The sequence below is a fragment of the Cydia strobilella genome, chromosome Z, assembly GCF_947568885.1.
Source record: "Cydia strobilella chromosome Z, ilCydStro3.1, whole genome shotgun sequence".
NCBI classification, from domain to species: Eukaryota; Metazoa; Arthropoda; class Insecta; order Lepidoptera; family Tortricidae; genus Cydia; species Cydia strobilella.
Genome location: NC_086068.1, coordinates 1739975 through 1765172, shown reverse-complemented (window position 1 = coordinate 1765172; position 25198 = coordinate 1739975). Strand labels below are relative to the sequence as shown.

At 38.1% G+C, this 25198-nt stretch overlaps 1 protein-coding gene and 1 long non-coding RNA gene across 2 annotated transcripts in view; both read right to left on the bottom strand.

Annotated features, from left to right (window-relative positions):
• The window catches only part of LOC134754592 (uncharacterized), a 363458-nt gene that overhangs the window by 112049 nt on the left and 226211 nt on the right, over window positions 1-25198 (bottom strand). The gene's annotated exons all lie outside the window — the stretch shown is intronic.
• The window catches only part of LOC134754549 (SET and MYND domain-containing protein 4-like), a 36218-nt gene continuing 20296 nt past the window's right edge, over window positions 9277-25198 (bottom strand). Inside the window, exons 13-18 of the mRNA XM_063690851.1 lie at window positions 23015-23137; window positions 16993-17146; window positions 16386-16523; window positions 14410-14489; window positions 11112-11188; window positions 9277-9575 (exon numbers count right to left, since the gene is read on the bottom strand). Of these exons, the coding sequence (XP_063546921.1) occupies window positions 9383-9575; window positions 11112-11188; window positions 14410-14489; window positions 16386-16523; window positions 16993-17146; window positions 23015-23137 (765 nt within the window). The 3' untranslated portion in view covers window positions 9277-9382. The remainder of the gene's footprint in view (window positions 9576-11111; window positions 11189-14409; window positions 14490-16385; window positions 16524-16992; window positions 17147-23014; window positions 23138-25198) is intronic.

Here is a 25198-nt window from a genome sequence, read left to right as displayed (position 1 = left end):
GCTAAAAACACACCTCTTCATAATGTCAATGTCAATGATGTCACAGAATTAATAATATAAAAGTTTCGAATTCCTTACTTGTTGTTTTTCTTATTTTTTCGCAACTGTATTGAAAAACGTCGTTCGATACACGTGCGGAAATGTCTAATAATGACACACTTTCCGCACTAGCATCGAAATGTCCTATGACAGGGCTGTATCTCGTAAACCGTGCGTTGTAGCGCAAAACTAATCTAATTTTCGTTCCCCTTTGAGAAACCCGTAAGTAACATTCAAAAAACATAATCGAACAACAAAGAAGAAAACAAAAAAATAAAAAATCTTTATAGGGTTGTATCTCCTAAACCGTGCGTTGTAGCGCAAAAATAATCTAATTTTCGTTCCCCTTTGAAAAGCCCCTAAGTAACATACAAAACACACAATGAAAAACTAAAAAGAAAACAAACAAAGAAAAATATGTTTATAGGGTTGTATCTCCTAAACCGTGCGTCGGAGCGAAGAGCAAAAATAATTAAATTTTCGTTCCACTTTAAGAAACCCTTATTAATATTTAAAAGATACAACCCTATAAAGATGTTTTAATTTTTTGTTTTCTTTTTTGTTTTTCATTGTATTTTTTGAATGTTACTTACGGGTTTCTCAAACGAGAACGAAAATTAGATTATTTTTGCGCTTCAACGCACGGTTTAGGAGAGACAGCCCTGTAAAGATATTTTTCTGTTTTTTTTTAGTTTTTTTTTAAATGTTAACTAAGGGTCCACTGCAATGGAACGAAAATTTTATTATTTTGCGCTACGATGCACGGTTTAGGAGATACAGCCTTATAAAGATTTTTTTTTTAAATATAAATTAAGGGTTTCTTAAAGTGGAATGAAATTTTGATTATTTTTGCGCTACGACGCACGGTTTAGGAGTTACAGCCGTGTAAATATTTTTTTCGTTTTTTTTTGTTTTTTCTCATATTAAAAAAGGGTTTCTTAGAGGCAAAGAGGATATAATAAGATAGAGTGGTACTGTCATAGTAAATTTTGTAACCGCTTTAAATTCACTGCCATCTATCGACATACTTTAAAACTAAAAATGAAGATTTATAAAAATACGTTAAAATGTATTTAAATATGGATAAATGATTTTTTTATTTGCATTAATTATTTTTATATGATTTTGACCCATGTTCTTTCACTGATATGCGTTAAAATTATAAATAACAAACGAAACCGTCAACGCCATCTATACGAGAGTAAGCCAAAACTAGTGGCGCCCTCTGATCGAGAATCAAATTTTCGTGATTTTCGAGGCACGTTTTTTCCTTAGACTGTATCCATCTATTACGGAGTTATATCTATCTTTTTTAGAGGGGAACGAACATTTTACTTTTTTTGCGCTCCGACGCACGGTTTAGGAGATACAGCCCTATAAAAAGATTGTTTTCTTTGTTTTTTTCTTTTATGTTTTCATTGTATTTTTTGTATGTTACTTAGGGGCTTCTGATAGGGGAACGAAAATTTGATTATTTTTGCGCTATAACGAACGGTTTAGGAGATACAGCCCTGTAAATATTTTTTCTTTTTTTTTCTTTGTTTTTTTTTTTAATGTTTATTAAGGGTCCACTGCAGGCGGACGAAAATGTTATTATTTTGCGCTACGGCGCACGGTTTAGGAGATTAAGCCTTATACGGATTTTTTGTGTTTTTTATATACCTATATTAATCAAGGGTTTCTTAAAGTGGAACGAAAATTTGATTATTTTTGCGCTCCGTCGCACGATTTTTGCTCTACAACGCACTGTTTAGGAGATACAGCCGTCTAAAGAATTTTCTTTCCTTTTTTCTTTTTTTTTTAATGTTAATTTAGGGTCCACTGCAGTTGAACGAAAATTTTATTATTTTGCGCTACGACGCACGGTTCAGGAGATAGAGCCTTATAAAGATTTTTTCGTTTTTTTTTTGTTTTTTTTTTTTATATTAATTGAGGGTTTCTTAAAGTGGATCGAAAATTTGATGATTGTTTTTGTGCTACGACGCGCGGTTTAGGAGATACAGCCGTGTAAAGATTTTTTTTTCTTTTTGTGTTTCATTGTACGACCGGTCTGGCCTAGTGGGTGACCCTGCCTGTGAAGCCGATGGTCCTGGGTTCGAATTCCGGTAAGGGCATTTATTTGTGTGATGAACACAGATATTTGTTCCTGAGTCATGGGTGTTTTCTATGTATTTGTATATTATATATATCGTTGTCTGAGTACCCATAACACAAGCCTTCTTGAGCTTACTGTGGGACTGTCAATCTGTGTAAGAATGTCCTATAATATTCATTTATTTATTTATTGTGTTTTTTGTATATTGAAAGAGGGGAACGAATTTTTTTTTTATTTTTGCGCTGCGACGGACGGTTTAGGAGATACAGCCCTATATATATTTTTTTGTTTATTGTTGTTTTTTTTGTATGTTATATAATATAAAATTCCATAACCAAAATTCAAATTTTTATATAAGAAGATATACTCAATATAAAAATTTCAAAATCTAACATAACTTTTAATAGAAATGTCCTCATACATCATAAATATACACCATCCTCATAGTTACAATCACATTGTACAGTTAGCTGCAGAGAAAAGATACCACCCCTGTATAGGTTTGTATGCAAAGGTGCTAAGCGAATAGTATTGCTGACTGTACATCCTACCTAGTGGTCTTTAATTTACTACAAAAATAACTTTGTAATGCATACACTTTGTTTAGTAGACAAACATAATTTTGCGTGCAAAAATAACTGCGATGCATACGCTTTGTATAGTAGAGAAACTTAATTTTGTGTGCAAAGATAACTTTGTAATGCATATAATTTGTATAGTAAACAAACTTAATTTTGCGTGCAAGTAAGTGCCATACTTTTTAGATCGCCTGGCAAGGTTAAAGACACGACACGACCAAATGTTCTGGTTTATTATTTTTATGACTATTTAGATACTTAATTTTAACCTGTTAAAAATACAGATTGCTTTTAGAACATTTTTTTGAATTTTGTGAAATATTATTTTGCACGCGTCTAGCAAGGTTAGGTTACCCGCTAGCCCGTTGATCTATATACCGTTGATCTACCTATAGGTATATATCAATACCGTTTGATCGCTGCCTCGGCGGCGCACAGCGCGGCGCGCGCAACCATGCCGCGCGTTTGAAATGTAACGTAAATATAAGCACGGAATGCATACGTATCAGTATTTAGTGACGCACAAATTTTATATTTCTAATCTTTTGTGTGGGAACTAAGATCATTGTCATGACCGTTTAATATTAACTCTACAAACTTTAATTCAATATTGGCTATACTGCTTAACCAGATATCAATATCTAGAGAAGCACATTGTCTACATTTCTAATTTTTTACAAGTATAATAAGCTGATCCATAATATCGTAATTTTGCAATATCAGCTACTCTAATTATTTATTTACAAAATAATTCATGTTTTTAAGTTCACCAGAAAGCACATGTTCCAGATTTCTAAAAACCGAATATTGTGTATAAATTAAAGTGGTATTCAATATGTTAAAGTTTTTTGTAACTTTAATTCTATATTTACAAAGTTATTAGCAGAAATTAAAATATTTCAATATATCCGAACGCTCACCCTAAAAATTTCTAACTTTTTACGAAAGTCTTATTTAACATGCTAACAATGACATATCGAAAAAGAAAAAACTTTAATATTATCAAAACCCATTTTTGTCCCACCGCTGGTCTACAAGGAGGTTTTGGGATTATACTGAGCAAATTTTACTATGGGACCAACCACGAAATCGCGAAAAAAAAAATTTACCCTCCCATAGAAAATGGACTAGCCATGATGTATGAAACAGTCAACATTTTTTCCTCGATTTCGGGGTTGGTCCCATTAGTCCCATAGTAAAAGTTGCTCAGTATAATCCCAAAACCTCCCTGGCAACGGGAATGCACTTATTTTTTTGTCACCATGTATAATTTACTAATTACAAAAACATCTACTATATACAAGTCTACGTGTAAAACTTACAATATCCAAAAAACGTTGTCTGTCGATAGTTACACCGAAATATAGTTGGTAAGACACGAGTCTTAATTATTCGAGTTTCGAGTACTGACGTGTCATCAGAAACTTTTCTTAATTTAGAAATTTTCAAATAGAAATATTTCTGAATCTTGTCATTCTTTTGTATGGGGATAAAAAATTCAATTTCCAAAGTGGTTAAAATTATTTACTTTTACTTAATAAAATCGAGGTTAAGAATCGAGTTGATATGAGTAGTTAACACTTAAGAAACGAGTAGTAAACTCTTAGGTTAGGAAATGAGTTGACACGAGTAGTGAACTCTTAGGAAACGAGTTGACACGAGTAGTAAAGTCTTAGGAAGCGAGTTGACACGAGTAGTGAACTCTTAAGAAACGAGTTGAGTAGTGAACTCTTAGGAAACGAGTTGACACGAGTATTGGATTAAGAAATGAGTTGACTTGAGTAGTGAACTCTAAGAAAACGAGTTGACACGAGTAGTAAAGTCTTAGGAAGCGAGTTGACACGAGTAGTGAACTCTTAAGAAACGAGTTGACTTGAGTAGTGAACTCTTAGGAAACGAGTTGACACGAGTAGTGGATTAAGAAACGAGTTGACTTGAGTTGTAAACTCTTAGGAAACGAGTTGACACGAGTAGTGGATTGAGAAACGAGTTGACTTGAGTAGTGAACTCTTAGGAAACGAGTTGACAGTTGACACGAGTAGTGAACTCTTAAGAAACGAGTCTTTACCAACACTTCACTGAAATAAATCTTAAAGCTAATTACTATAACATCAAAATTCGTAAAATAAATGTTATTGCTAAATTATTGCCAACGCTGGTGTTTTGATTTTATAGCCTTCACATAAATGAAAATGTGCGTTTCATTCGTATAGACCGCAAGCCAGGCGCAAATTTCGTCAGTCATCGCCTCCCGGGCGAAAACTCGTATAGCGGTTAACGGCTATGTATGATGAACCCTCGTGAACGTCAGCTGCCGCTCCGTTGGTGGGTTGAGGAATGACAGCCACCGAAACGCTAAACACGGTCTTTCCACCACGATATAACCAGCTAACGATTTGTTTTATTAACAATAGCATCTAAACTATCATCTGACAAAGTATCAAGCGGGAGGCGATGACAAAAAATTTTTTTTTTTGACTTTATTTGCTGCCATTCCTCAACCCACCAAACGTAGCGGCAGCTGACGTTCGCGAGGGTTCATCATACATAGCCGTTAATCACTATACGAGTTTTCTCCCGGAAGGCGATTGGTCATGGAAATCTGTTCCTGGCCCGCGGTCTAGTACAAAAAATAATTTCAAAGTGTACATATTTAATTATTTCGACCTGCGAAAATTTACGGCCACTACTTTATCCCAGCCTAGATAACAATAATTCTGCTTTGCGATGTTTTTTTGTACGATTGAGTCGAGCGCACATATAATAGTACATCACACGATACAAGTGCGAAAAGTAAGAAATTCGCAAGAAGGGGCGATAAATTAAAACACGACTGAAGTGTTTTAAATCGACACGAGTCGCGAATTGCCTTTTCGCACGTGTCTTGTACAGCGTTTTACAGTACATATGGCCCTTTAAATTTTCGACATATGCACAAAAAGTGCACTTTACGCACTAGTGCGAGAAAGTAGCACCATATGTACTATAAAAAATATAATATGTTTTTATTGTACTTAATATGTATTTGGTATTCGAAAAATAAACAGTGTAACAGGTAGGTAAGTACAAAAACGTCTTATTAAGATAGTCGAACTTAATTTGTATGACTCTCCATAGTTTTTTATGTATATTAACAAAGAGGATATAATAGGATAGAGCGGTACTGTCATAGTAAGTTTTGTAGCCACAGTAAATTCACTGCCATCTATCGACACGATTAAAACTAAAAATGAAGATGGTTAAAAATACCATATAATGTATTTATATTTGGTTTTTTTTTTATTTGCATTAATTATTTTTATTATTTTGACCCATGTTCTTTTATTGATATGCGTTTAAATTGTTAAATAACAAACGAAACCGTCAACGCCAACTTTTCGAAAGTAGGCCAAAGGTAGTGGCGCCATCTGATCGAGAATCAAATTTTCTTGTTTTTCGAGGCACGTTTTTTCCTTAGACCGCATCCATCTATTACGGAGTTATATCTATCTGATATTAATCTACAAAGAGTGAAATGTGTATGAAATGGAAATGTTAATATTAATACCTAGCTTTCTAAGCGTGAAAATGTGCAATGACTATCTAAACGAAATGATCGCTCTTATACATTATACTTATGGTGATATTCATAACATTATGGCTCTTGACTAATGCATGTAATGTCTTACGGGGGAGACTGTCCTGAATGAGGGCTAACGCGTATGAATTCGCCGCTAGGGGCGCTAGTGTAGATGGTGGTCTTTTCCATATATGGATGGTATAGAAAGGATCGCAATCTCTTATGGCAGAATTGTTGTAAAAGTGACCGCGTTAAGCTTTAAATAATAGTTCCTAATCTCTCCGGTGGCGCTAGTTAGGCTCTGGGACATGAGTATAATATGAACCATATAAGGCAACAAATAACTCGACCAAATTACGTAGGTTGTTTTTGGTAGTATTTCGGTGTATGGTGGCGCCGCCTAATTACTGTTTTTTGATAGACACTTTTCATACATAGAGATTTGGCTCCTTTATACAGTCTCCATGTTTCCATAGTTCGAAATGTCACTTGTCACTTCAATGACTGACAGCTGTTCTATAGTCTTTTGGACCACCATCAACAGAGGCGCCAACTGGTGAGCAAAAAAACGATAGCCCTCACTGGTTGCACAGCTCGTACGCTTGTTCGTTCCATCTATAGCTAAGGCCCAATTTAATTTCCGACCGCGAAGTTGTCACCTATTAGCTGTGCCTAAAACGCGCGAGTCTCATGGCATAGAGTAACTTATACTAGAGCGGTACTGTCATAGTAAATTTTGTAACCCCAGTAAATTCACTGCCATCTGTCGACACACTTTGAAACTAAAAATGAAGATTTATAAAAATACGATAGAATGTATTTAAATATAGATAAATGATTTTTTTTATTTGCATTCATTATTTTTATGATTTTGACCCGTTCTTTCACTGATATGCGTTAAAATTGTTAAATAACAAACGAAACCGTCAACGCCATCTATACGCGAAGCTAGTAGCGCCCTCTGAACGAGAATCAAATTTTCTTGATTTTCGAGGCACGTTTTTTCCTTAGACTGTATCCATCTATTACGGAGTTATATCTATCTTTGCTCATGGCAAATCACCGCTTGTCCGCGCTCTATAATATATCAACGCGCTCCTCGCATCATCACCGGAATGTGATGTATTTGCAAGTAGTTGGATGGATCTGTGTAAAGAATGTTTGAAGTACTGTGGGGCGATGGATAAGCGTGAATCATCTGTTTTGTATTAGTTCTTCTTTCTTACATTTGTTCTGTTGTCCTTTCTAGACTGTATCATGTACCTAGTTTATATAAATACTTTCTATTATAAATTTCTCAGTGTATTAGTTCGCTGTAATGCTGTGTAAATTTTTTGAATTAATTAATAAAATAAAATATCTAAATAAAAATAAAATATACTGGCCTGAATTAGCTATGGATCGTTTCTTTAGATTTATGTATTTGTAAGAAAGGGATAAAACATAATTTAGGGCATTTTTTATGAAAAGGGACCTTATTGTCGATGGCGCTTACGCCGCACAGCGTCACGCGGCATTGTATTTACATCGGAGCATCGTTTATAATGGCGTAAGCCATAGCCATTTTTATAGAAAATACCACATTTAAGTCAATCAGGCCCGTACATTTTTATGATCGCGAAGAGACTTATATGCTCTACCTAGAAACGTGATCTATGGATATAAGGCTGCCTATCCACTGAGGAATAGCATTTAGTCCAGCGGAATGGAGAAGAGAACCAATGATATTGATTCCCTCATGTCTCCTCTCGCCTCCGCCTCAGTGGAATGGCAGCCTAAACCACTGACGAGACTAGTTACGTAAATATATACGAAAGATTAGATCACATAAATTATTCGATGTGCAGAAAATACAGTGGAATATAATATTACAATTCCAAATGTGATAAAATAATAGATTTTAAATATTCTTTTTCTCCATTATGTTCACCTTATTGTTGCAAAAGTAGTACGAAAAGTTCTTTACAGTACATATGGTGCTACTTTCTCGCACTAGTGCGTAAAGAGCACTTTTCGTGCATATATCGAAAGTTTAAAGGGCCATATATACTGTAAAACGTTGTACGATACACGTGCGAATAGGTAATTCGCCACTCGTTTCGAATTTCCTCTTTTCCGCACTTGTATCGTAAATAACTATTATTCTCAAACTCAAACTAAAATAAATCAAATCTTTCTGTCTTGTTTTACCGGACGGGAAGTATAAAAAATACAGTAATAACTTATAGGGTGTTTGACTGTATTTTAAATAAATTATTTTACACCATGCATGAAATTAAGCAACTGATTTGACTATAGTTAGATCAAGAAATGTTTAAACGTCAATCTTCTATAAAAATTATCAAAACCGTTGCAGACTTTACTTGGTCTAACTCTAGTACTTTTGGGGTTGCAATGACAATATTTTGGGATTACTATGACATTTGGGGTTGGAATAAGAATGTGTTGGGAGTGGCAATGAGAATCTTTCGGGGTCACAGTGAGAATATTTAGGGGTTGCAATGAGAATCTTTTGGGGTTAGAGTGAGAATATTTAGGGTTTGCAATTACAATGTCTTGAGGTTACTATGACATTTGGGGTTGGAATATGAATGTGTTGGGAATGGCAATGAGAAGCTTTTCGGGTTACAGTGAGAATATAACCTTACATTATAAACAAAATATGTCTTACGCAATAAAGACTTAAGAATTTTTTGAATTCTGAATAAAATACGAGGAATTCCGTACCAGTGTACACCTTCTATTATAGAATTGGGGTTGCAATGAAAAAGTTTTGGGATTACTATGACATTTGGGGTTGGAATAAGAATGTGTTGGGAGTGGCAATGAGAATCTTTTGTGGTCACAGTGAGAATATTTAGGGGTTGCAATGAGAATCTTTTGGGGTAACAGTGAGAATATTTGGGGGTTGCAATGAGAATCTTTTGGGGTTACAGTGAGAATATTTAGGGGTTGCAATGAGAATCTTTTGGGATTACAGTGAGAATATTTGGGGGTTGCAATGAGAATCTTTTGGGGTTACAGTGAGAATATTTAGGTGTTGCAATGAGAATCTTTTAGGGTTACGATATTTTGTGGTTGCAACGATGTCACCCTGTTATCCAAGGCAGGCTATATCTTAAGGTTGTAATGTAGTTCTTGGTGCACGGAGTGTACTGGTGGCGCGCGGCTCTCCGCAAGCAGCGCGGCCGTGAGCGCCTCGTGCCCCTTCAGGCGCGCCACCAGGGGCTCCCACGGCCCGTAGTTCAGGGACGTCAGTTGGACGGCCTTCGTGAGTATCTTGTGGGTCTCCAGCAGCCAGTCCCTATGAACAAAGGTAGATATAACTCCATAATAGATGGATACAGTCTAAGGAAAAAAACGTGCCTCGAAAATCACCAAAATTTTATTCTCGATCAGATGACGCCACTAGCTTTGGCCTACTTTCGTATAGAGGGCGTTGACGGTTTCGTTTGTTATTTATAATTTTAACGCATATCCGTTTAAGAACATGGGTCAAAATCATATAAAAATAATTAATGCAAATAAAAATATCATTTATCCATATTTAAATACATTTTGACGTATTTTTATAAATCTTCATTTTTAGATTTAAAGTATGTCAATAGATGGCAGTGAACTTACAGTGGTTACAAAATTTACTATGACAGTACCACTCTATCTTATTATATCCTCTTTGCTATGAACAATAGGGTATTTGACTGTATTTAAAATAAATTATTTTACACCATGCATGAAATAAAGCACCAGAAGATTAATAGAGAAACGTAGACAGCAGTTATTTTTAGACACAATTTCTATTTTAAAACCCGTAAAAAACTATAGAGTAGGTAATTTGATTGTGACGTCACATGCTAGTGTTTCATATAAATTCCACAGTAGCAAAATCGTTTTGACATTTCGAAAAAAAAAAACTGATTTGACTAGTAGTCAAATACCCTATAGTACATTGTGCAATATGGGGCGTAAGTTAAATATTGCAAACGAGAGTATAGTTAAATCGCGACGCCTTAGCGGAGCGATTTATAGACTCGAGTTTGCAATATTATTACGCCGCGAGTTACACACAATGTTTTTCATCACACTTGCGATACAAAAATGAAGTATAAAGACAAACTATTAATTATAATACTAGAAACTTCATAACTCCCTAGGGAAAACGATTTTTCTATAGTTTCCGCAAAGCAAGCGTGCAATTCCACATTTACTGAGCGAGTGTGATGAAAATGTACATTATTGTGTCAAAAAAGAGCAATGTATTTATTTACAGCGAGGGCGTACATTGAATCCTGGGCGTGATGGGGGATTCTAGAGTTAACGCCCAAGTTCCTTCACTTTCATAACATTTCATACACGCTCGTCGTTGTAGGGTGTTCTTGACTTGGCTTTTCTTTAGGATTTCCCCTTTCCCCTTTAGGAGTTGTGTTCTCGCGCGCGACTCCGTACATCTAGCGGAACTTCAAGTATGGAATCGCGCGCAACTTATGCTAGATCGCCTGATCAGAGAAATATCCGCCGAGGTCTACCCCTACAAACTTCCGCTTCTACTTCTCCCTTATACCACAGGGCGGACACGCTATACATCAAAAATCACTTGCGTTTCTATGTGTGAACGGCACGTCTGTACACGCGTCATGCGTCATAGTGTGAGTAAGTTGCTTAAAAATACTAAAAATAGTACTGAGCGGTCGGCAAACGGCCGTCAATCTGGTGTCGTGGGGCGAGGTCATTCGAGTCGGGGCGGGGCGGGGCGTGGCCGTTCTGTATGATAATACTATTACTTATTCTGTGCTTATACACTCTCTTTGGATGTAAAATAATTTAGAATATATGTGCTCACCGGTAGTCGGGGTTCTGCTGTGAGTTGAAGATCCTCTCCAGCATCACGTCCGACAGCTTCCTCAGCTCGTGGGCCACCTGACACACAAATAATGTATTTTCATTTCGAGGATTTCATAGAGAGAAGGGCAAGTATAAAAACCGGCCAAGTGCGAGTCGGACTAGCGCACGAAGGGTTCCGTACCATTACGCGAAAAACGGCAAAAAAATCACGTTTGTTGTATGGGAGCCCCACTTAAATATTTATTTTATTCTGTTTCTAGTATTTGTTGTTATAGCGGCAACGGAAATACATCTTTTAAAATTTCAACTGTCTAACTATCACGGTTCATGAGATAGAGCCTGGTAAAATCAGACAGACAGTGGAGTCTTAGTAATAGGGTCCCGTTTTTACACTTTGGGTACGGAACCTTAAAAATCCCTATACGTCTATATCTACTTGCCCTGCAACCCTCCATTTCCCGGCCTCTATAGTAATGTACTATATAAAACCCCTATTTTAATCCATACTATCCATACTAATATTATAAATGCGAAAGTCTGTCTGTCTGTGTGTTCCCTCTTCACGCTTAAACCGCTGAATCGATTTAGATGAAATTTGGCATAGAGATAGGTTGAGTCCCTGAGAAGGACATAGGATAGTTTTTATCCCGAAAATCATCCCTTAAGAAAGTAAAAAGCGGGGTGGAATTGAGATAATTAATGAAGTGTCTGCTAATTTGTGTGCATAATATGCTCAAATTGAATAATTGCTATAAGACTTTCTCCAGGCGCTATTCTTACTCTAGCTGGGGTTACTAAGTCCACGCAGACGAGGTCGCGGGCAAAAGCTAGTTTCTAAATAAATGTCCTATCGTCTTCTTCAACCCAGCGTTTTCCCGGTCTAACGCCAGGGTCCGCTTTCCTGCTCAATCTTCACTTTTCCCGGTCTTCGGCATCCTCAAGTGTGAGATTGTTCTCTTGTATGTCCGCTATTACGACGTCCAGCCAGCGCTTCTTATAGACCGCGGGCCAGGAACAGATTTCCATGATCAATCGCCTCCCAGGCGAAAACTCGTATAGTGGTTAACGGCTATGTATTGAAGTGTAGGTATAGAATATTAGGTAAGGATTCAAATAACATGTAATTAGATCATAAGGTTAGCGGTACCATATACGGAGAGTCATGCAATATGACTCTCCACCGTATTAGGCTAGGAATGTAGACCACACACGGAGAGTCATGTAAGATGACCCTCCGCCATATAAGGTCAAGCTATTGGACACCTGCCACGTACAGGCCTCCCCCTCCACCTAACCACATTTATATATATACCAGTTTTAATGAATAAATAGTACAGTTTATACTCGACAGTCTTGTGTTTTAATACTGTCCTGGGTCCCATCCTTACATGGCCTTATATGGCGGAGAGTCATCTTACATGACTCTCCGTGTGTGGTCTACATTCCTAGCTAATACGGTGGAGAGTCATATTGCATGACTCTCCGTATATGGTACCGCTAACCTTATGATCTAATTACATGTTATTTGAATCCTTACCTAATATTCTATACCTACACTTCAGTATGATGAACCCTCGTGAACGTCAGCTACCGCTCCGTTGGTGGGTTGAGGAATGGAAGAAAATAAAGTCTATAAAAAAATTAGTCATCGTCTACCGCTTGATACTTTGTCAGATGATAGTTTAGATGCTATTGTGAATAAACAAAATCGTCAGCCGATTGTATCGCTGTGGAAAGACCGTCAGCTGGTCACATGAACATGTAAAGAAGAAAATTCTTTTCAGTCATCGGCGTCATCGCGTCCCGTTTGATACTTTGTCAGATGATAGTTTAGATGCTATTGTTAATAAAACAAATCGTCAGCCAGTTGTATCGCGGTGGAAAGAACGTGTTACGCGTTTCGGTGGCTGCAATTCCTCACCCACCCCTCAACCCACCAACGGAGCATCAGCTGACGTTCACGAGGGTTCATCATACATAGCCGTTAACCGCTATACGAGTTTTCGCCCGGGAAATTTGCGCCTGGCTCGCGGTCTAAGGCCTTCCGCGGCCGCGTGATCTAGGACCTAAATAAATTCCTAAAATTTCTATAAACAAAACGATCGACACGACGACCTGTCACAGGAATCATAGACATAGTATAGTAGTTATATACATGAAACCGAGCGACCAGGGGTAAGAGAAAGACATATTCATGTATTGACAGGTTAATGTATGGCAGCATAATCCTTTTTCTCTTTCACTTATAAATTTCAGTATTTCACCATACCCATGCTGCCATAACCCGACCATGAAAAAAAAACCCGGTCGGTGATAATGAAAAAGCATGGCACTATTTTCTCTTTCCTCTTATAGGAATCGCAATAAGACTATCTTTCTCTATCAAAGAGTGTCAGGCGCTTGTGCTGTTCACAGGTTCACGATGACGTAGGCTTGTGTCAGTCACGTTGTTCGCGAGTCTCGGAAGAGAGTACCAGGCGGACTATATTCTCAAAGATAGATATAACTCCGTAATAGATGGATACAGTCTAAGAAAAAAAACGTGCCTCGAAAATCAAGAAAATTTGATTCACGATCAAATGGCGCTACTACCTTTGGCCTACTCTCGTATAGAGGGCGTTGACGGTTTCGTTTGTTATTTAACAATTTTAACGCATATCAGTGAAACAACATCGGTCAAAATCATAAAAATAATGCGAATAAAAAAAAATCATTTATCCATATTTAAATACATTTTATCGTATTTTTATAAATCTTCATTTTAAGTTTTAAAGTGTGTCGATAGATGGCAGTGAATTTACTGTGGTTACAAAATCTACTTCATAGTAGATTAAATGTCCGCGCGGTAAAATAGAGCGGTACTGTCATCAGTACCGCTCTATCTTATATTATTATACCATAGAGTAACTTATACTAGAGCCGTACTGTCATAGTAAATTTTGTAACCCCAGTAAATTCACTGTCATCTGTCGACACACTTTAAAACTAAAAATTAAGATTTATAAAAATACGATAAAATGTATTTAAATATAGATAAATGATTTTTTTTAAATGCATTAATTATTTTTATGATTTTGACCCATATTCTTTCACTGATATGCGTTAAAATTGTTAATTAACAAACGAAACAGTCAACGCCATCTATACGACAGTGGGCCAAAACTAGTGGCGCCCTCTGAACGAGAATCAAATTTTCTTGATTTTCGAGGCACGTTTTTTCCTTAGACTGTAAACATCTATTACGGAGTTATATCTATCTTTGATTATACTATGCGTATAGCTGAACGAATACGCACCTCAACGCTAAACGAGCCATACTGATATTCGTGGCTTTGGATGTTCTGCTTGATCAACTCCACGCTCTTCGTGAATTCACCTGGAAACATAACATTAAGAATAAGAATAAGAATGATTTATTGCAGTACTGTGTACATTTGTAGATGGTAATCATGATACAATTAGCTCCATGCATGAATTTATTTTTATTTTTGGATTCATAATTTATATCGTTGGAACACCGGAAATGATAAAAATACTTTTGTAAACCTTAACATTATTTTATTAAAAAATATTTAAAATGTTGAAAATTTTTGAGCAGTTGAAACGCTCATAATTTTTGGCGCGAATTCGACAGAGCGTGATGACGTCACACGTTGGGCGGCCCAACTGACGTTTGCTACTAATGACACTAATCTGTCGAACGCGTGACGTCACGTGGCGTTTCGAGCGTTTCGCTCACTAGCTTTTCGCGGGCAAATTTTTGTACTTTTTATTTATAATTTTAAGTGATTAAATGGTAATTTAAAAACGGAAATGCATTTGTAACATGATATAACGGTAACAAACATCCGAATAAAACATATTTCGTTCAAATATTAACTTCATGCATGAGGCTAATTACAATTTGTTTCAACAGTTACCCATTAATTAAGTACAATCAGCAACACTCTTCACTGTTCATCGATGGCCTTTTGTGATAAGTTTTATGAACTGTCACAGTGTGGGCGACGGTACGAAGGCGATTAGTATAGTTAACGCTATCTCTACTGAGCTCGTTCACTTACTTACTAACAATGGCATTATGTTAAACAAAAGCCATTATGTATTTTGTGCCTGAGCGCGTGGCCTTTGTGCCTGAGGCTCCCACACAATAGCCACGCGATCAGGCACAAAGGCCACGCGCTCAGGCACAAAAGAAATAATGGCTTTGTCAGTACAGGTAAGTGAACGAGCTCAGTAGATAGACCGCATACTATACCTAATAGGGATGACATGAATCGCTATAAAATTTCATTTTTTATCATAGCACGGAATATTAGAATGCAGAAAATCATATTTTGTAAGTGTAAATATGCGTAATAAATAAATTGAAAGTATTTAAAATAATGCCCAGCATCACGTGACTGCGAACGCAAATCGGAGCGCGTGACGTCACGGCGTGAGAAACACGCACAGACAAGTTCTCAAGCCTGTAGGCCATGCACATGATTGGCGCGACAGTATCTCGCCGCGAGATAGATTACCCGTCTGTTTCTAACTGTATTAATTAAAGAGGGACGGGTAGTCCATTTCGCGGCGAGATACTGTCACGCCAGTCATGTGCTAGCCCGGCTGGTGGTCCTCTGGCACCGACAGTCGTTTGTTTATCACATCGTTACGTCACGTCATCAAGATCACGTGACAGCTTGGAGAGTTTTTGCGCGAAATTTAAACACTAAACTAATTAACGTCGATTTTTTATAAAAAAAAATAATGAATAAAAATTGAAAAAAAAAATTTTTTTTGCAGTAATTACGTGTCACGTAAAATGAAAAGAGTTCTAAAAAATAGCCAACATCCGATATTTGTAAATTTGAAGTTAAGTTTGGTATGCAATAGGAAGATCACAGTCTTTTGGAGTTTAATGGGTACCAAAGTACAATAACCGCACGAGGTCGGCGTTCCGTTATATTATAATTACCGGCGTCGGCGTGGTGTTATTGTAACATAATGACCGGCGTCGGCGTAGTGCCGCGTCGGCGGTGTAACGTGGTGTAACACTAGTGGTTTCAGCTTGCAGGCGGCGTGGTGTCACTGTAACATAATTACCGGCGTCGGCGTAGTGCCGCGTCGGCGGTGTAACGTGGTGTAACACTAGTGGTTTCAGCTTGCAGGCGGTGTGGTGTCACTGTAACATTTACCGGCGTCGGCGTAGTGCCGCGTCGGCGGTGTAACGTGGTGTAACACTAGTGGTTTCAGCTTGCAGGCGGCGTGGTGTCACTGTAACATTTACCGGCGTCGGCGTAGTGTCTAGCTAGGCGGTCGGCGGCGGCGCGCAGTGAGGCATGGTGGCGGTGTAACACATGTTGCTTTAGCTTGTAGGCGGCGTGGGCGTGCTCGATGCGAGCTTCCACGGATGGCGCGCGTTCCGCTGTTAGATGACTTTATTTAAATCAAAGTTTAATACAATTATTATTTACAACGACGGGACTTAATCGCGTCAAATAGTTTTAAATTTACCTCCGACTCCTCCGAATTTAAAACTATTTTACGCGATTAAGTCCCGTCGTTGTAAATAATAATGAGTAAAAATCGTGAAAGTTTAAATCAGTGTTTAATACGATTGTTTGGAGCGGACATAAAACTGAAAAAAAACCGGACAAGTGCGAGTCGGACTCGCCCACCGAGGGTTCCGTACTTTTTAGTATTTGTTGTTATAGCGGCAACAGAAACACATTATCTGTGAAAATTTCAACTATCACGGTTCATGAGATACTACAGCCTGGTGACAGACAGATGGACAGACAGACAGAGGAGTCCCGCTTTTACCCTATGGGTACGGAACCCTAAAAATCGAGAAAACCGTAAAAGCTATGGCGCTCTCGACGATGGCCACATACCTTGTAATAGCAACTCGTTGGCGCGCTCCAAGGTATCCAGAGCCCCTTGCAGTTGGAATGGCACGTGGCATTGTTGGCATTGGGCACGTTTGGCACTGCCACTGCATATGACGGGGCCTTTGCACGATTGGCATAGGTAGGCAGAGAATAGTAGCTGAGAAACAACAACCAACTATAATATTTGCCAAAAATAAAAAGGCTTACTCATATTAGTCAAGCTCGCAGTCACCATATACTCTACCGCTCATAACTATTTAGGCACTCGTAATTTTTTCCATACAAATACAAAATCGACTTTCAGAATTATACCGCTAAGTCGCAGTCGGGTAACAGTTTTTAGTGCAGTTTACTTTTTTAATTTAACAGACATATCGAGCTCCAAAATGATGTGCAGAATATTCGTGTACATTGCCTATTTACCAAATGGCAAACGTAAAAAAATCGATAAATCATTTTCCGGTACAAAATCGTTTTATTTTGTATGAACTAGTACATAAGGGTTTATTAAATCGTTGCATAAAGTAAACTCGTAATTTTAAAGGATGTCTTTGGCAACAATTTGAGGCTCAATATGTGCCATTTTCAACCAAAAGGGTACTTATTGTCGCTTGTCAGTAAGGCGCTATTTCCATATAGCTTCAATTAGAAATCAACCTTATCGACAAGCGACAACGTGGTACCTTTTGGTTGAAAACGTCACATATATTTACCTAAACAAAGATTCAATCCAACATGTAAGAAAGTCATTTGCCTGCGATCGAACAGTATGATTTTGAAAATAATTTTTGTAAACAAAGGGATTGGCCGGTCGTAATAACTAGCAGATGGCGCCAGCACAGCTTGCCCTGTCAAACCCTAGAATTGTGTCAAATTTTTGTTTTTTTAATGCCCTGGATGCCAAACCTTTAAGCCAAATCTCATAGAAAAAGGGGCAAGCTATGATGGCGCCATCTCTGCAAACCATTGACAGTTGCCAACCCCATTTGTGTGGTGAAAATTGCGGGTGCCTAAATACTTTTGAGCGGTGGTGTACCTACGTACCTATTGTGTGACCAGGGATAACATTGTTTAGTATATTAGGGCACGGGGAACGTGAGTCAAAGACGAGCGCTGCTTTAAGACTGGTTTATTATTTTTCTCCAACAACCCTCCACATGCTAATATATGACAATTCCCTTTTTAATAAAAAAAAAGGAAAAAAAAAACTATTACGTTATATATAAACCAACTTAAAAATAAATTATGATCGAGTATCCATTTTACACGTAACATCAAAATATAAGTTGACATTGTAAATTATTTAGGTACTCATTGACTATAATACATTCCTTTCTGAACATGCAATAAGTTTTATCTGTTATCTCCTTGCTTCATTAAATAATAATCATCAGTGTAAATAACAAAAACGCATTACAATTCATTAATAGGTAGATTCTTAACTTTGGTAAAAATAAGTATTTATTACAATAAAATGCATTTCAATTCATCTATAGGTAAAACTTTAAAATTGGTATAAATAAATAATATAAGCAAAAATTTTGGTAATTAAAAAATAAACAACTTTGAGGTAAGTTAAACATTACCATTACATGCAATTGATTTCCTATAACAGTACAGTTACCTACTTAGTCTAAACTTTTTTCGCCGGGATTGGATTCACTGGATGTAGTTCACCCTTCATGATGTGGCTGGGAATCCCCACCGATCAGGAGGTCGTACTTCCCTGCCGGAACGAGTAGTTCGGTAAGTATTGTTTATGGGAACGTTAGAACCGGTGCTGGGCGAGTGTGGAGGGGATTGCGCGGGGGCGCGGGCGTAGGAACACGTGGGCGCACTGATCAGCTGTGCGTTATTTGTACCTACTCGTATATTTATGTCATCATAATTTGCACGCGGCAATTCATTATCAACCCTAAACTGTGAATCGACAATTATGTGTTTTCTGTTTCGTCTTAATACTGTGCCTGACTGTAATTGAATAACGTAAGATCTAAAACTCAGCTTTTTCAGTATCGTGCCAGCTATCCAAGAATTGTTATGTCTAGCTTTTACTTTTTGACCAATGTATAACTCCGGTAATTGTCGAGCTCCCCTATCATAATAAAATTTCTGGATGTACTGGCGGGCCTTCAAGTTTTTGACAACATCTTTCTGTATTCTCGGCATTAACAAATTAGGTGAACATGGAACTATAACTTCTTAATTTCCTATTGTAAAATAATTCCGCCGGGGATGGTAGACTAGATGATATGGGTGTGTTTGCGTATTCCAGTAAAGCTAGGTTTAAATCTGTGTTATCAAACGTAGTTTTACGCATCATGTTTTTAATTACCTGTACGAATCGCTCGACTTGACCGTTCGATTGAGAAAACCCAGGGGATGACGTCACATGCTGGAAGGACCACTCTTTGGAAAACTGTTTAAAACTGTTCGAGCTAAACTCTGGGCCATTATCACTCATAAGTATTTCGGGAATACCGTGCCTCTTAAAAATAGTTTTTATTTTAGTGATGACATATTCGGTTCTTAGGCATTTTAATTTTACTACCTCTGCAAATTTGCTATAGTAATCTATTAGTAATAGGAACGATTTCCCGCCATAGTGAAAGACATCTACACCTACTTTGCTCCATGCTCGCTCGGGAACTTCATGTGGTATGAGGGGCTCCTTACTATTTTTCTTTCTATAAGTGAGGCATGCCTGGCAACGCGACAAATAGTCTAATAGTTGTGAATTTAAATTCGGCCAGTACATAATCTCACGAGCTCTTAATCGACATTTTTCTATACCTAAATGCCCTATATGAACTTTTTGTAGCATTTCTGTACGCATACACTTAGGAATTACAACGCGGTTTCCTTTCCAAACTATTCCAAAGGCAAGCGTGAGTTCATCCCTCACATCCCAATAGAGATTTAACAATGTATTTATTTTATTTTTGTGTGTCGGCCACCCGGACTTAATTACTTTAATTAGCTGCTGTAATTCATCATCCTGCTTAGTACACTTTTGTATTTCTAAAAAATGTGAATCTGTGAGTGGATTTGAAGTGGTCAGCGCACACACCTGCGCCTGCGCCTCGAGATAGTCGCGTGGGACGGAGCTCTCGCTCGCGCCCGGTGCAACTGCACGGGATAGTGCGTCCGCTATAAACAAGTACTTACCCGGCTTGTAAACAAGTTTAAAGGTATATGGCTGAAGTCTCAATAACATTCTTTGTAATCGCGCAGGTGCATTTGCTAACGGTTTATTTACTATGCTAATTAACGGTTTGTGATCTGTTTCTATAGTTACGTCACTTCGCCCGTATATATAGCTATAAAATCTTTCACACGCATAAACACAGGCATATAGCTCCTTCTCGATCTGAGCATACGATTGTTCGGCTTTTGACAGGGACTTTGAAGCATACGAGACTGGTAGGTCATCCTGAAGTAAACAGCAACCTAATCCTTGTTTACTCGCATCTACCGAGATCACTACTGGTTTATCGAGACTGTAATATTGTAAGACCGGTGGATTAGTCAAACATTCCTTTATTTTATCAAAACATTCTTGGTGTTGATGATCCCAGTGCCATTTTACAGATTTCTTTAATAGATCCCGCAAAAGGAATGTTTTCTCTGATAAGTTTGGGACAAATCTACCTACATATGTAACCAATCCTAAAAACCGTTCGACGTCTTTTGTATTTTGTGGCCTCGGGAGATTTTTTATCGCTAATATATGACTATCATCTGGCTTTATCCCTGAGTGGGTGATTTTATGACCTAGATATTTTAATTCTTTTAATCCAATTTTACACTTCTCACGATTTAATTTAATATTTATTTCCCTGCACCTCTCGAGTACCGCCTTAAGTCTCTGATCGTGAACTTCTTTTGAGTTTGCGTATACTAATAAATCGTCGACAAAAAGAATTACCCCCTCGATATCCTCAAAATGCTCATATAGTTTCCTATGAAATACCTCTGATGCAGACGAGATGCCGTATGGCATTCTGAGAAATTTGTACCTACCGAAAGCCGTATTAAATGTACATAAATCCGTACTTGACTCATGTAGTGCCACTTGCCAGAATCCATGTTTTGCGTCTAAAGTACTAAAGTACTTAGCTCCCGATAAACAAGAAGTTATTTCTTCCAAGGTTGGCAACTTAAAGTGCTCACGCCGAATAGCCTTGTTAAGGTCCTGGGGATCTAAACATATCCGCAGGTCGCCATTTGGCTTTTTTACCACCGTCATGCTATTCACCCAATCCGTGGGGCGCTCAACCTTGGCAATAATGCCCTGTTCCTGCATTTCTTGCAACTTATTTTTAATTTTATCTTTTAATGGTACCGGTAATTTCCTAGGGGAATGGACTACCGGTCTGACGTCATCTTTTAGCCTTATTTTGTAATTTCCTGGCAAACAACCTACACCTACAAAAATGTCTGAATATTCATCCAAAAATTCACTTTTCTTTTGTAACGTATATACTCTCTTAACCAAATTAAGCTCTCGACATGAGTACTTGCCTAGTATCGGCATCGAATCTGTGTCGACGACAACAAATCGTAAAACATACACATTCGTTCTATGTGTGACTTTTAAATAACATTTACCTACCACTTTTAACTGATCCCTTGAATACGCTTCCAACTTAAGGGACGTTTTAGTCAAATCAGACTCACGAATATTTAATTGTTTTAACCTACGTAAAGGAAGGACATTCACGTCAGCACCGGTATCTAACTTGAAAGCTATGTTTTTACCACAAATTTGTAAACTCTCTAGAAAATCATCTGTCTTTATATTCATATGTTTATTTACCTGATCGGAAGAATCCTCACGCACCTCATAAATTCCACACATTCTCGAGTAGTGGTTAAATTTCTTACAACTTAAACATTGTTGTCCATATGCCGGGCACTTAAACTTTGCATGAACTCCACCACATTGTAGACAACCGCGATACATCGGTGTGTTGTGCCACTTTCTCTCCTCCCGGTAGCGTGAAGAAGGTAGGCCTCCTCTAGCACCCCTTGAGTCCTGATGCTGCTCTTGCTGCCGCGACGGACCTGGACGCGACCACTGCCCGCCCGGTCGCGTGCGCGATGACCTTGACCGCTGCGCTCGAGAAAACCGACGGTCCTTATGTATAGCATCAATCTCCTTCACTTGTGAGTTTGTACCTTGATTTTCATTAGAAATTTCATGTACATGGTGATGCTCAGTGCTCTCCGATTTCAAGGTCACAGCTTGTGCGCGAGATAATTCTGCCAAATTACCAATCTCTACAGCCTTTGTTAAAGTCAAATCTGGTTCCCTCAACAAGCGTTCTCGTAATGTTCCATCCCTTATTCCACATATCAATCTATCTCGCACTAAGTCTTGGCACAGGTCTTTGAATTCACATTTCACCGCCATTTTGTTTAATTCGAACACGTACTGTTCGACGGACTCGAATTCACTGATCGCGTGTAAAGAATCTGTGACGTTCAATCGTTAAATTCTTTTTTGGGTAAAAAAAATCATCAAATTTCGCCAACACTTTGTCAACCGTATCACATTTTGTTTGATCCGTAAACTGATCGTACACGTCTCTGCACCGATCACCAATGACATGAAGCAAAATATTTATCTGCACTGTGGCGTCTTTCTTCCCGATTTCACACGCTGCATAGTAAATTTTGAAACTCTTTTTCCATTTGTCCCACTCTTTACTTAAATTACCAGATGTCACATTTACAAGATTATTTTCAAATATAAATGGCGGCGGTGGTTGCAAAATGGTTTCCATTGTACTTGGTAATTAGTTTTGCTTTTATATTTCACAACACTCAGTTTTTTATTACATTTATCTTATCACTTCGACTTCAAATAGCACTATTAATCTCTTTTAAAAACCGACTGCGCCATGTTTAGTATATTAGGGCACGGGGAACGTGAGTCAAAGACGAGCGCTGCTTTAAGACTGGTTTATTATTTTTCTCCAACAACCCTCCACATGCTAATATATGACAACATGGTACGTACCACTCCGTCCTGGGGATCGGTGCAAGCGTCGCAGTTACATGTGAACATGTATTGTGCACGTAGCGAGGCGCGCCGGTGCGCGGCAGGCTCGCGGGACCGCGCGGGCCCGTAGCAATTCAATACCTGGGGCAATATGTGGTATTTTCTATAAAAAGGTACCTTATTGTCACAAGATAGGGACCTTATTGTCACAAAAAGGGACTTTATTGTCACAAAAGGGACCTTATTGTCACAAAAAGGGACTTTATTGTCACAAAAAGGGACTTTATTGTCACATAAAGGGACTTTATTGTCACAAAATAGGGACCTTATTGTCACAAAAAGGGACATTATTGTCGATGGCGCTTACGCCATTATTAACGATGCTCCGATATAAATACAATGCCGCGCGACGCTGTGCGACGTAAGCGCCATCGACAATAAGGTCCCTTTTCATAGAAAATGCCCCATATGGAGTTAATAAATAAATATTATACAGTATGTCTCTGACCATGGAGCTTTATGATCAGGGTTCGATTCTATTCGCTAAACTGAGCTACTTTTGTTATGGGACCGACCTCAAAATCCCGAAAATTTTTTTGGCTTTTCCATAGAAAACGTCATCTGATCAACCAAAATATATGAAAAAAAAAACCGGCCAAGTGAGAGTCGGACTCGCACACCGAGGGTTTCGTACTTTTTAGTATTTGTTGTTATAGCGGCAACAGAAATACATCATCTGTGAAAATTTCAACTGTCTAGCTATCACGTTTGATGAGATACAGCCTGGTGTCAGACAGACAGACGGACAGCGGAGTCTTAGTAATAGGGTCCCGTTTTTACCCTTTGGGTACGGAACCCTAAAAAGTCAAACTTTTTTCGCGATTTCGGGGTTGGTCCTATAATAAAAATAGCTCAGTTTGAGGAGTATCCAGCTCTGAATTTAAAAGGTAGCATGGAGTAGAAACATTCATACACAAAATGTAAGCTCAAGAAGGCTTGTGTTATGGGTACTCGGACAACGATATAACTACACAGTATAAAACAAAGTCTCTTTCCGCTCTGTATGTATGTCTGTCCCTAATTATACTTAGATCTCTAAAACTAGGCAACGGATTTTGATGCGGTTTTTTTTAATAGATAGAGTGATTCAAGAGGAAGGTTTATATGTATAATTTGTAAAGGTTTTTGTGTAAATTTGTTTAACAACCCGTGCGAAGCCGGGGCGGGTCGCTAGTTTGTAATATATACTTAGAAAACATCCAAGACTCAGGAACAAATATCTTTTTTCTTTTTTAGGGTTCCGTACCCAAATGGTAAAAACGGGACCCTATTACTAAGACTCCGCTGTCCGTCTGTCTGTCACCAGGCTGTATCTCATGAACCGTGATAGCTAGACAGTTGAAATTTTTACAGATGATGTATTTCTGTTGCCGCTATAACAACAAATACTAAAAACAGAATAATATAAATATTTAAATGGGGCTCCCATACAACAAACGTGATTTTTTTGCTGTTTTTTTTTCGTAATGGTACGGAACCCTTCGTGTGCGAGTTTTTATTTATATATTATGGGTACTCAGACAAAGATATATACCTATATAATATATAAATACTTAAATACATAGAAAACACCCATGACTCAGGAACAAATATCTGTGCTCATCACACCAATAAATGCCCTTACCGGGATTCGAACCCAGGACCATCGGCTTCACAGGCAAGGAACCACTAGGCCAGACCGGTCGTCAATGTTAGTTAATGGAGTTACGGCCACTAACCCAGTGTGAAATTGTAGTGGTAACCATGGTACCTCCAGGTTTAACCGGTTAACCCCGGGTCACAGAATAACTAATAGTACTACCGTACAGAAAATTCACTCATTTACAAAAGTCAGATTTAGGTATAAAATTATACCTATACTCGCCGCCTGCAAGCAAAATTGAAACTTATAACCGCGCACGAACCGTGAATCTTCTTTGCGCGCCGCAGTTTTATGACCGAGCTGCGAGTGTCGGCACGGGGTTGTCACTTGACAAGTTTTTGTACCTATACCTACTTATTTATTATTTTTAAGACAAATATGTAGGAATTACAAACGTTGATTGTGTAAACATAGTTTTTTTATCCGGAGATGGTATGTCACATTCTCACGGAAGTAGTTATGCCACAGAAGTACTTATTTCTTTGAAAATATGTCGGTCA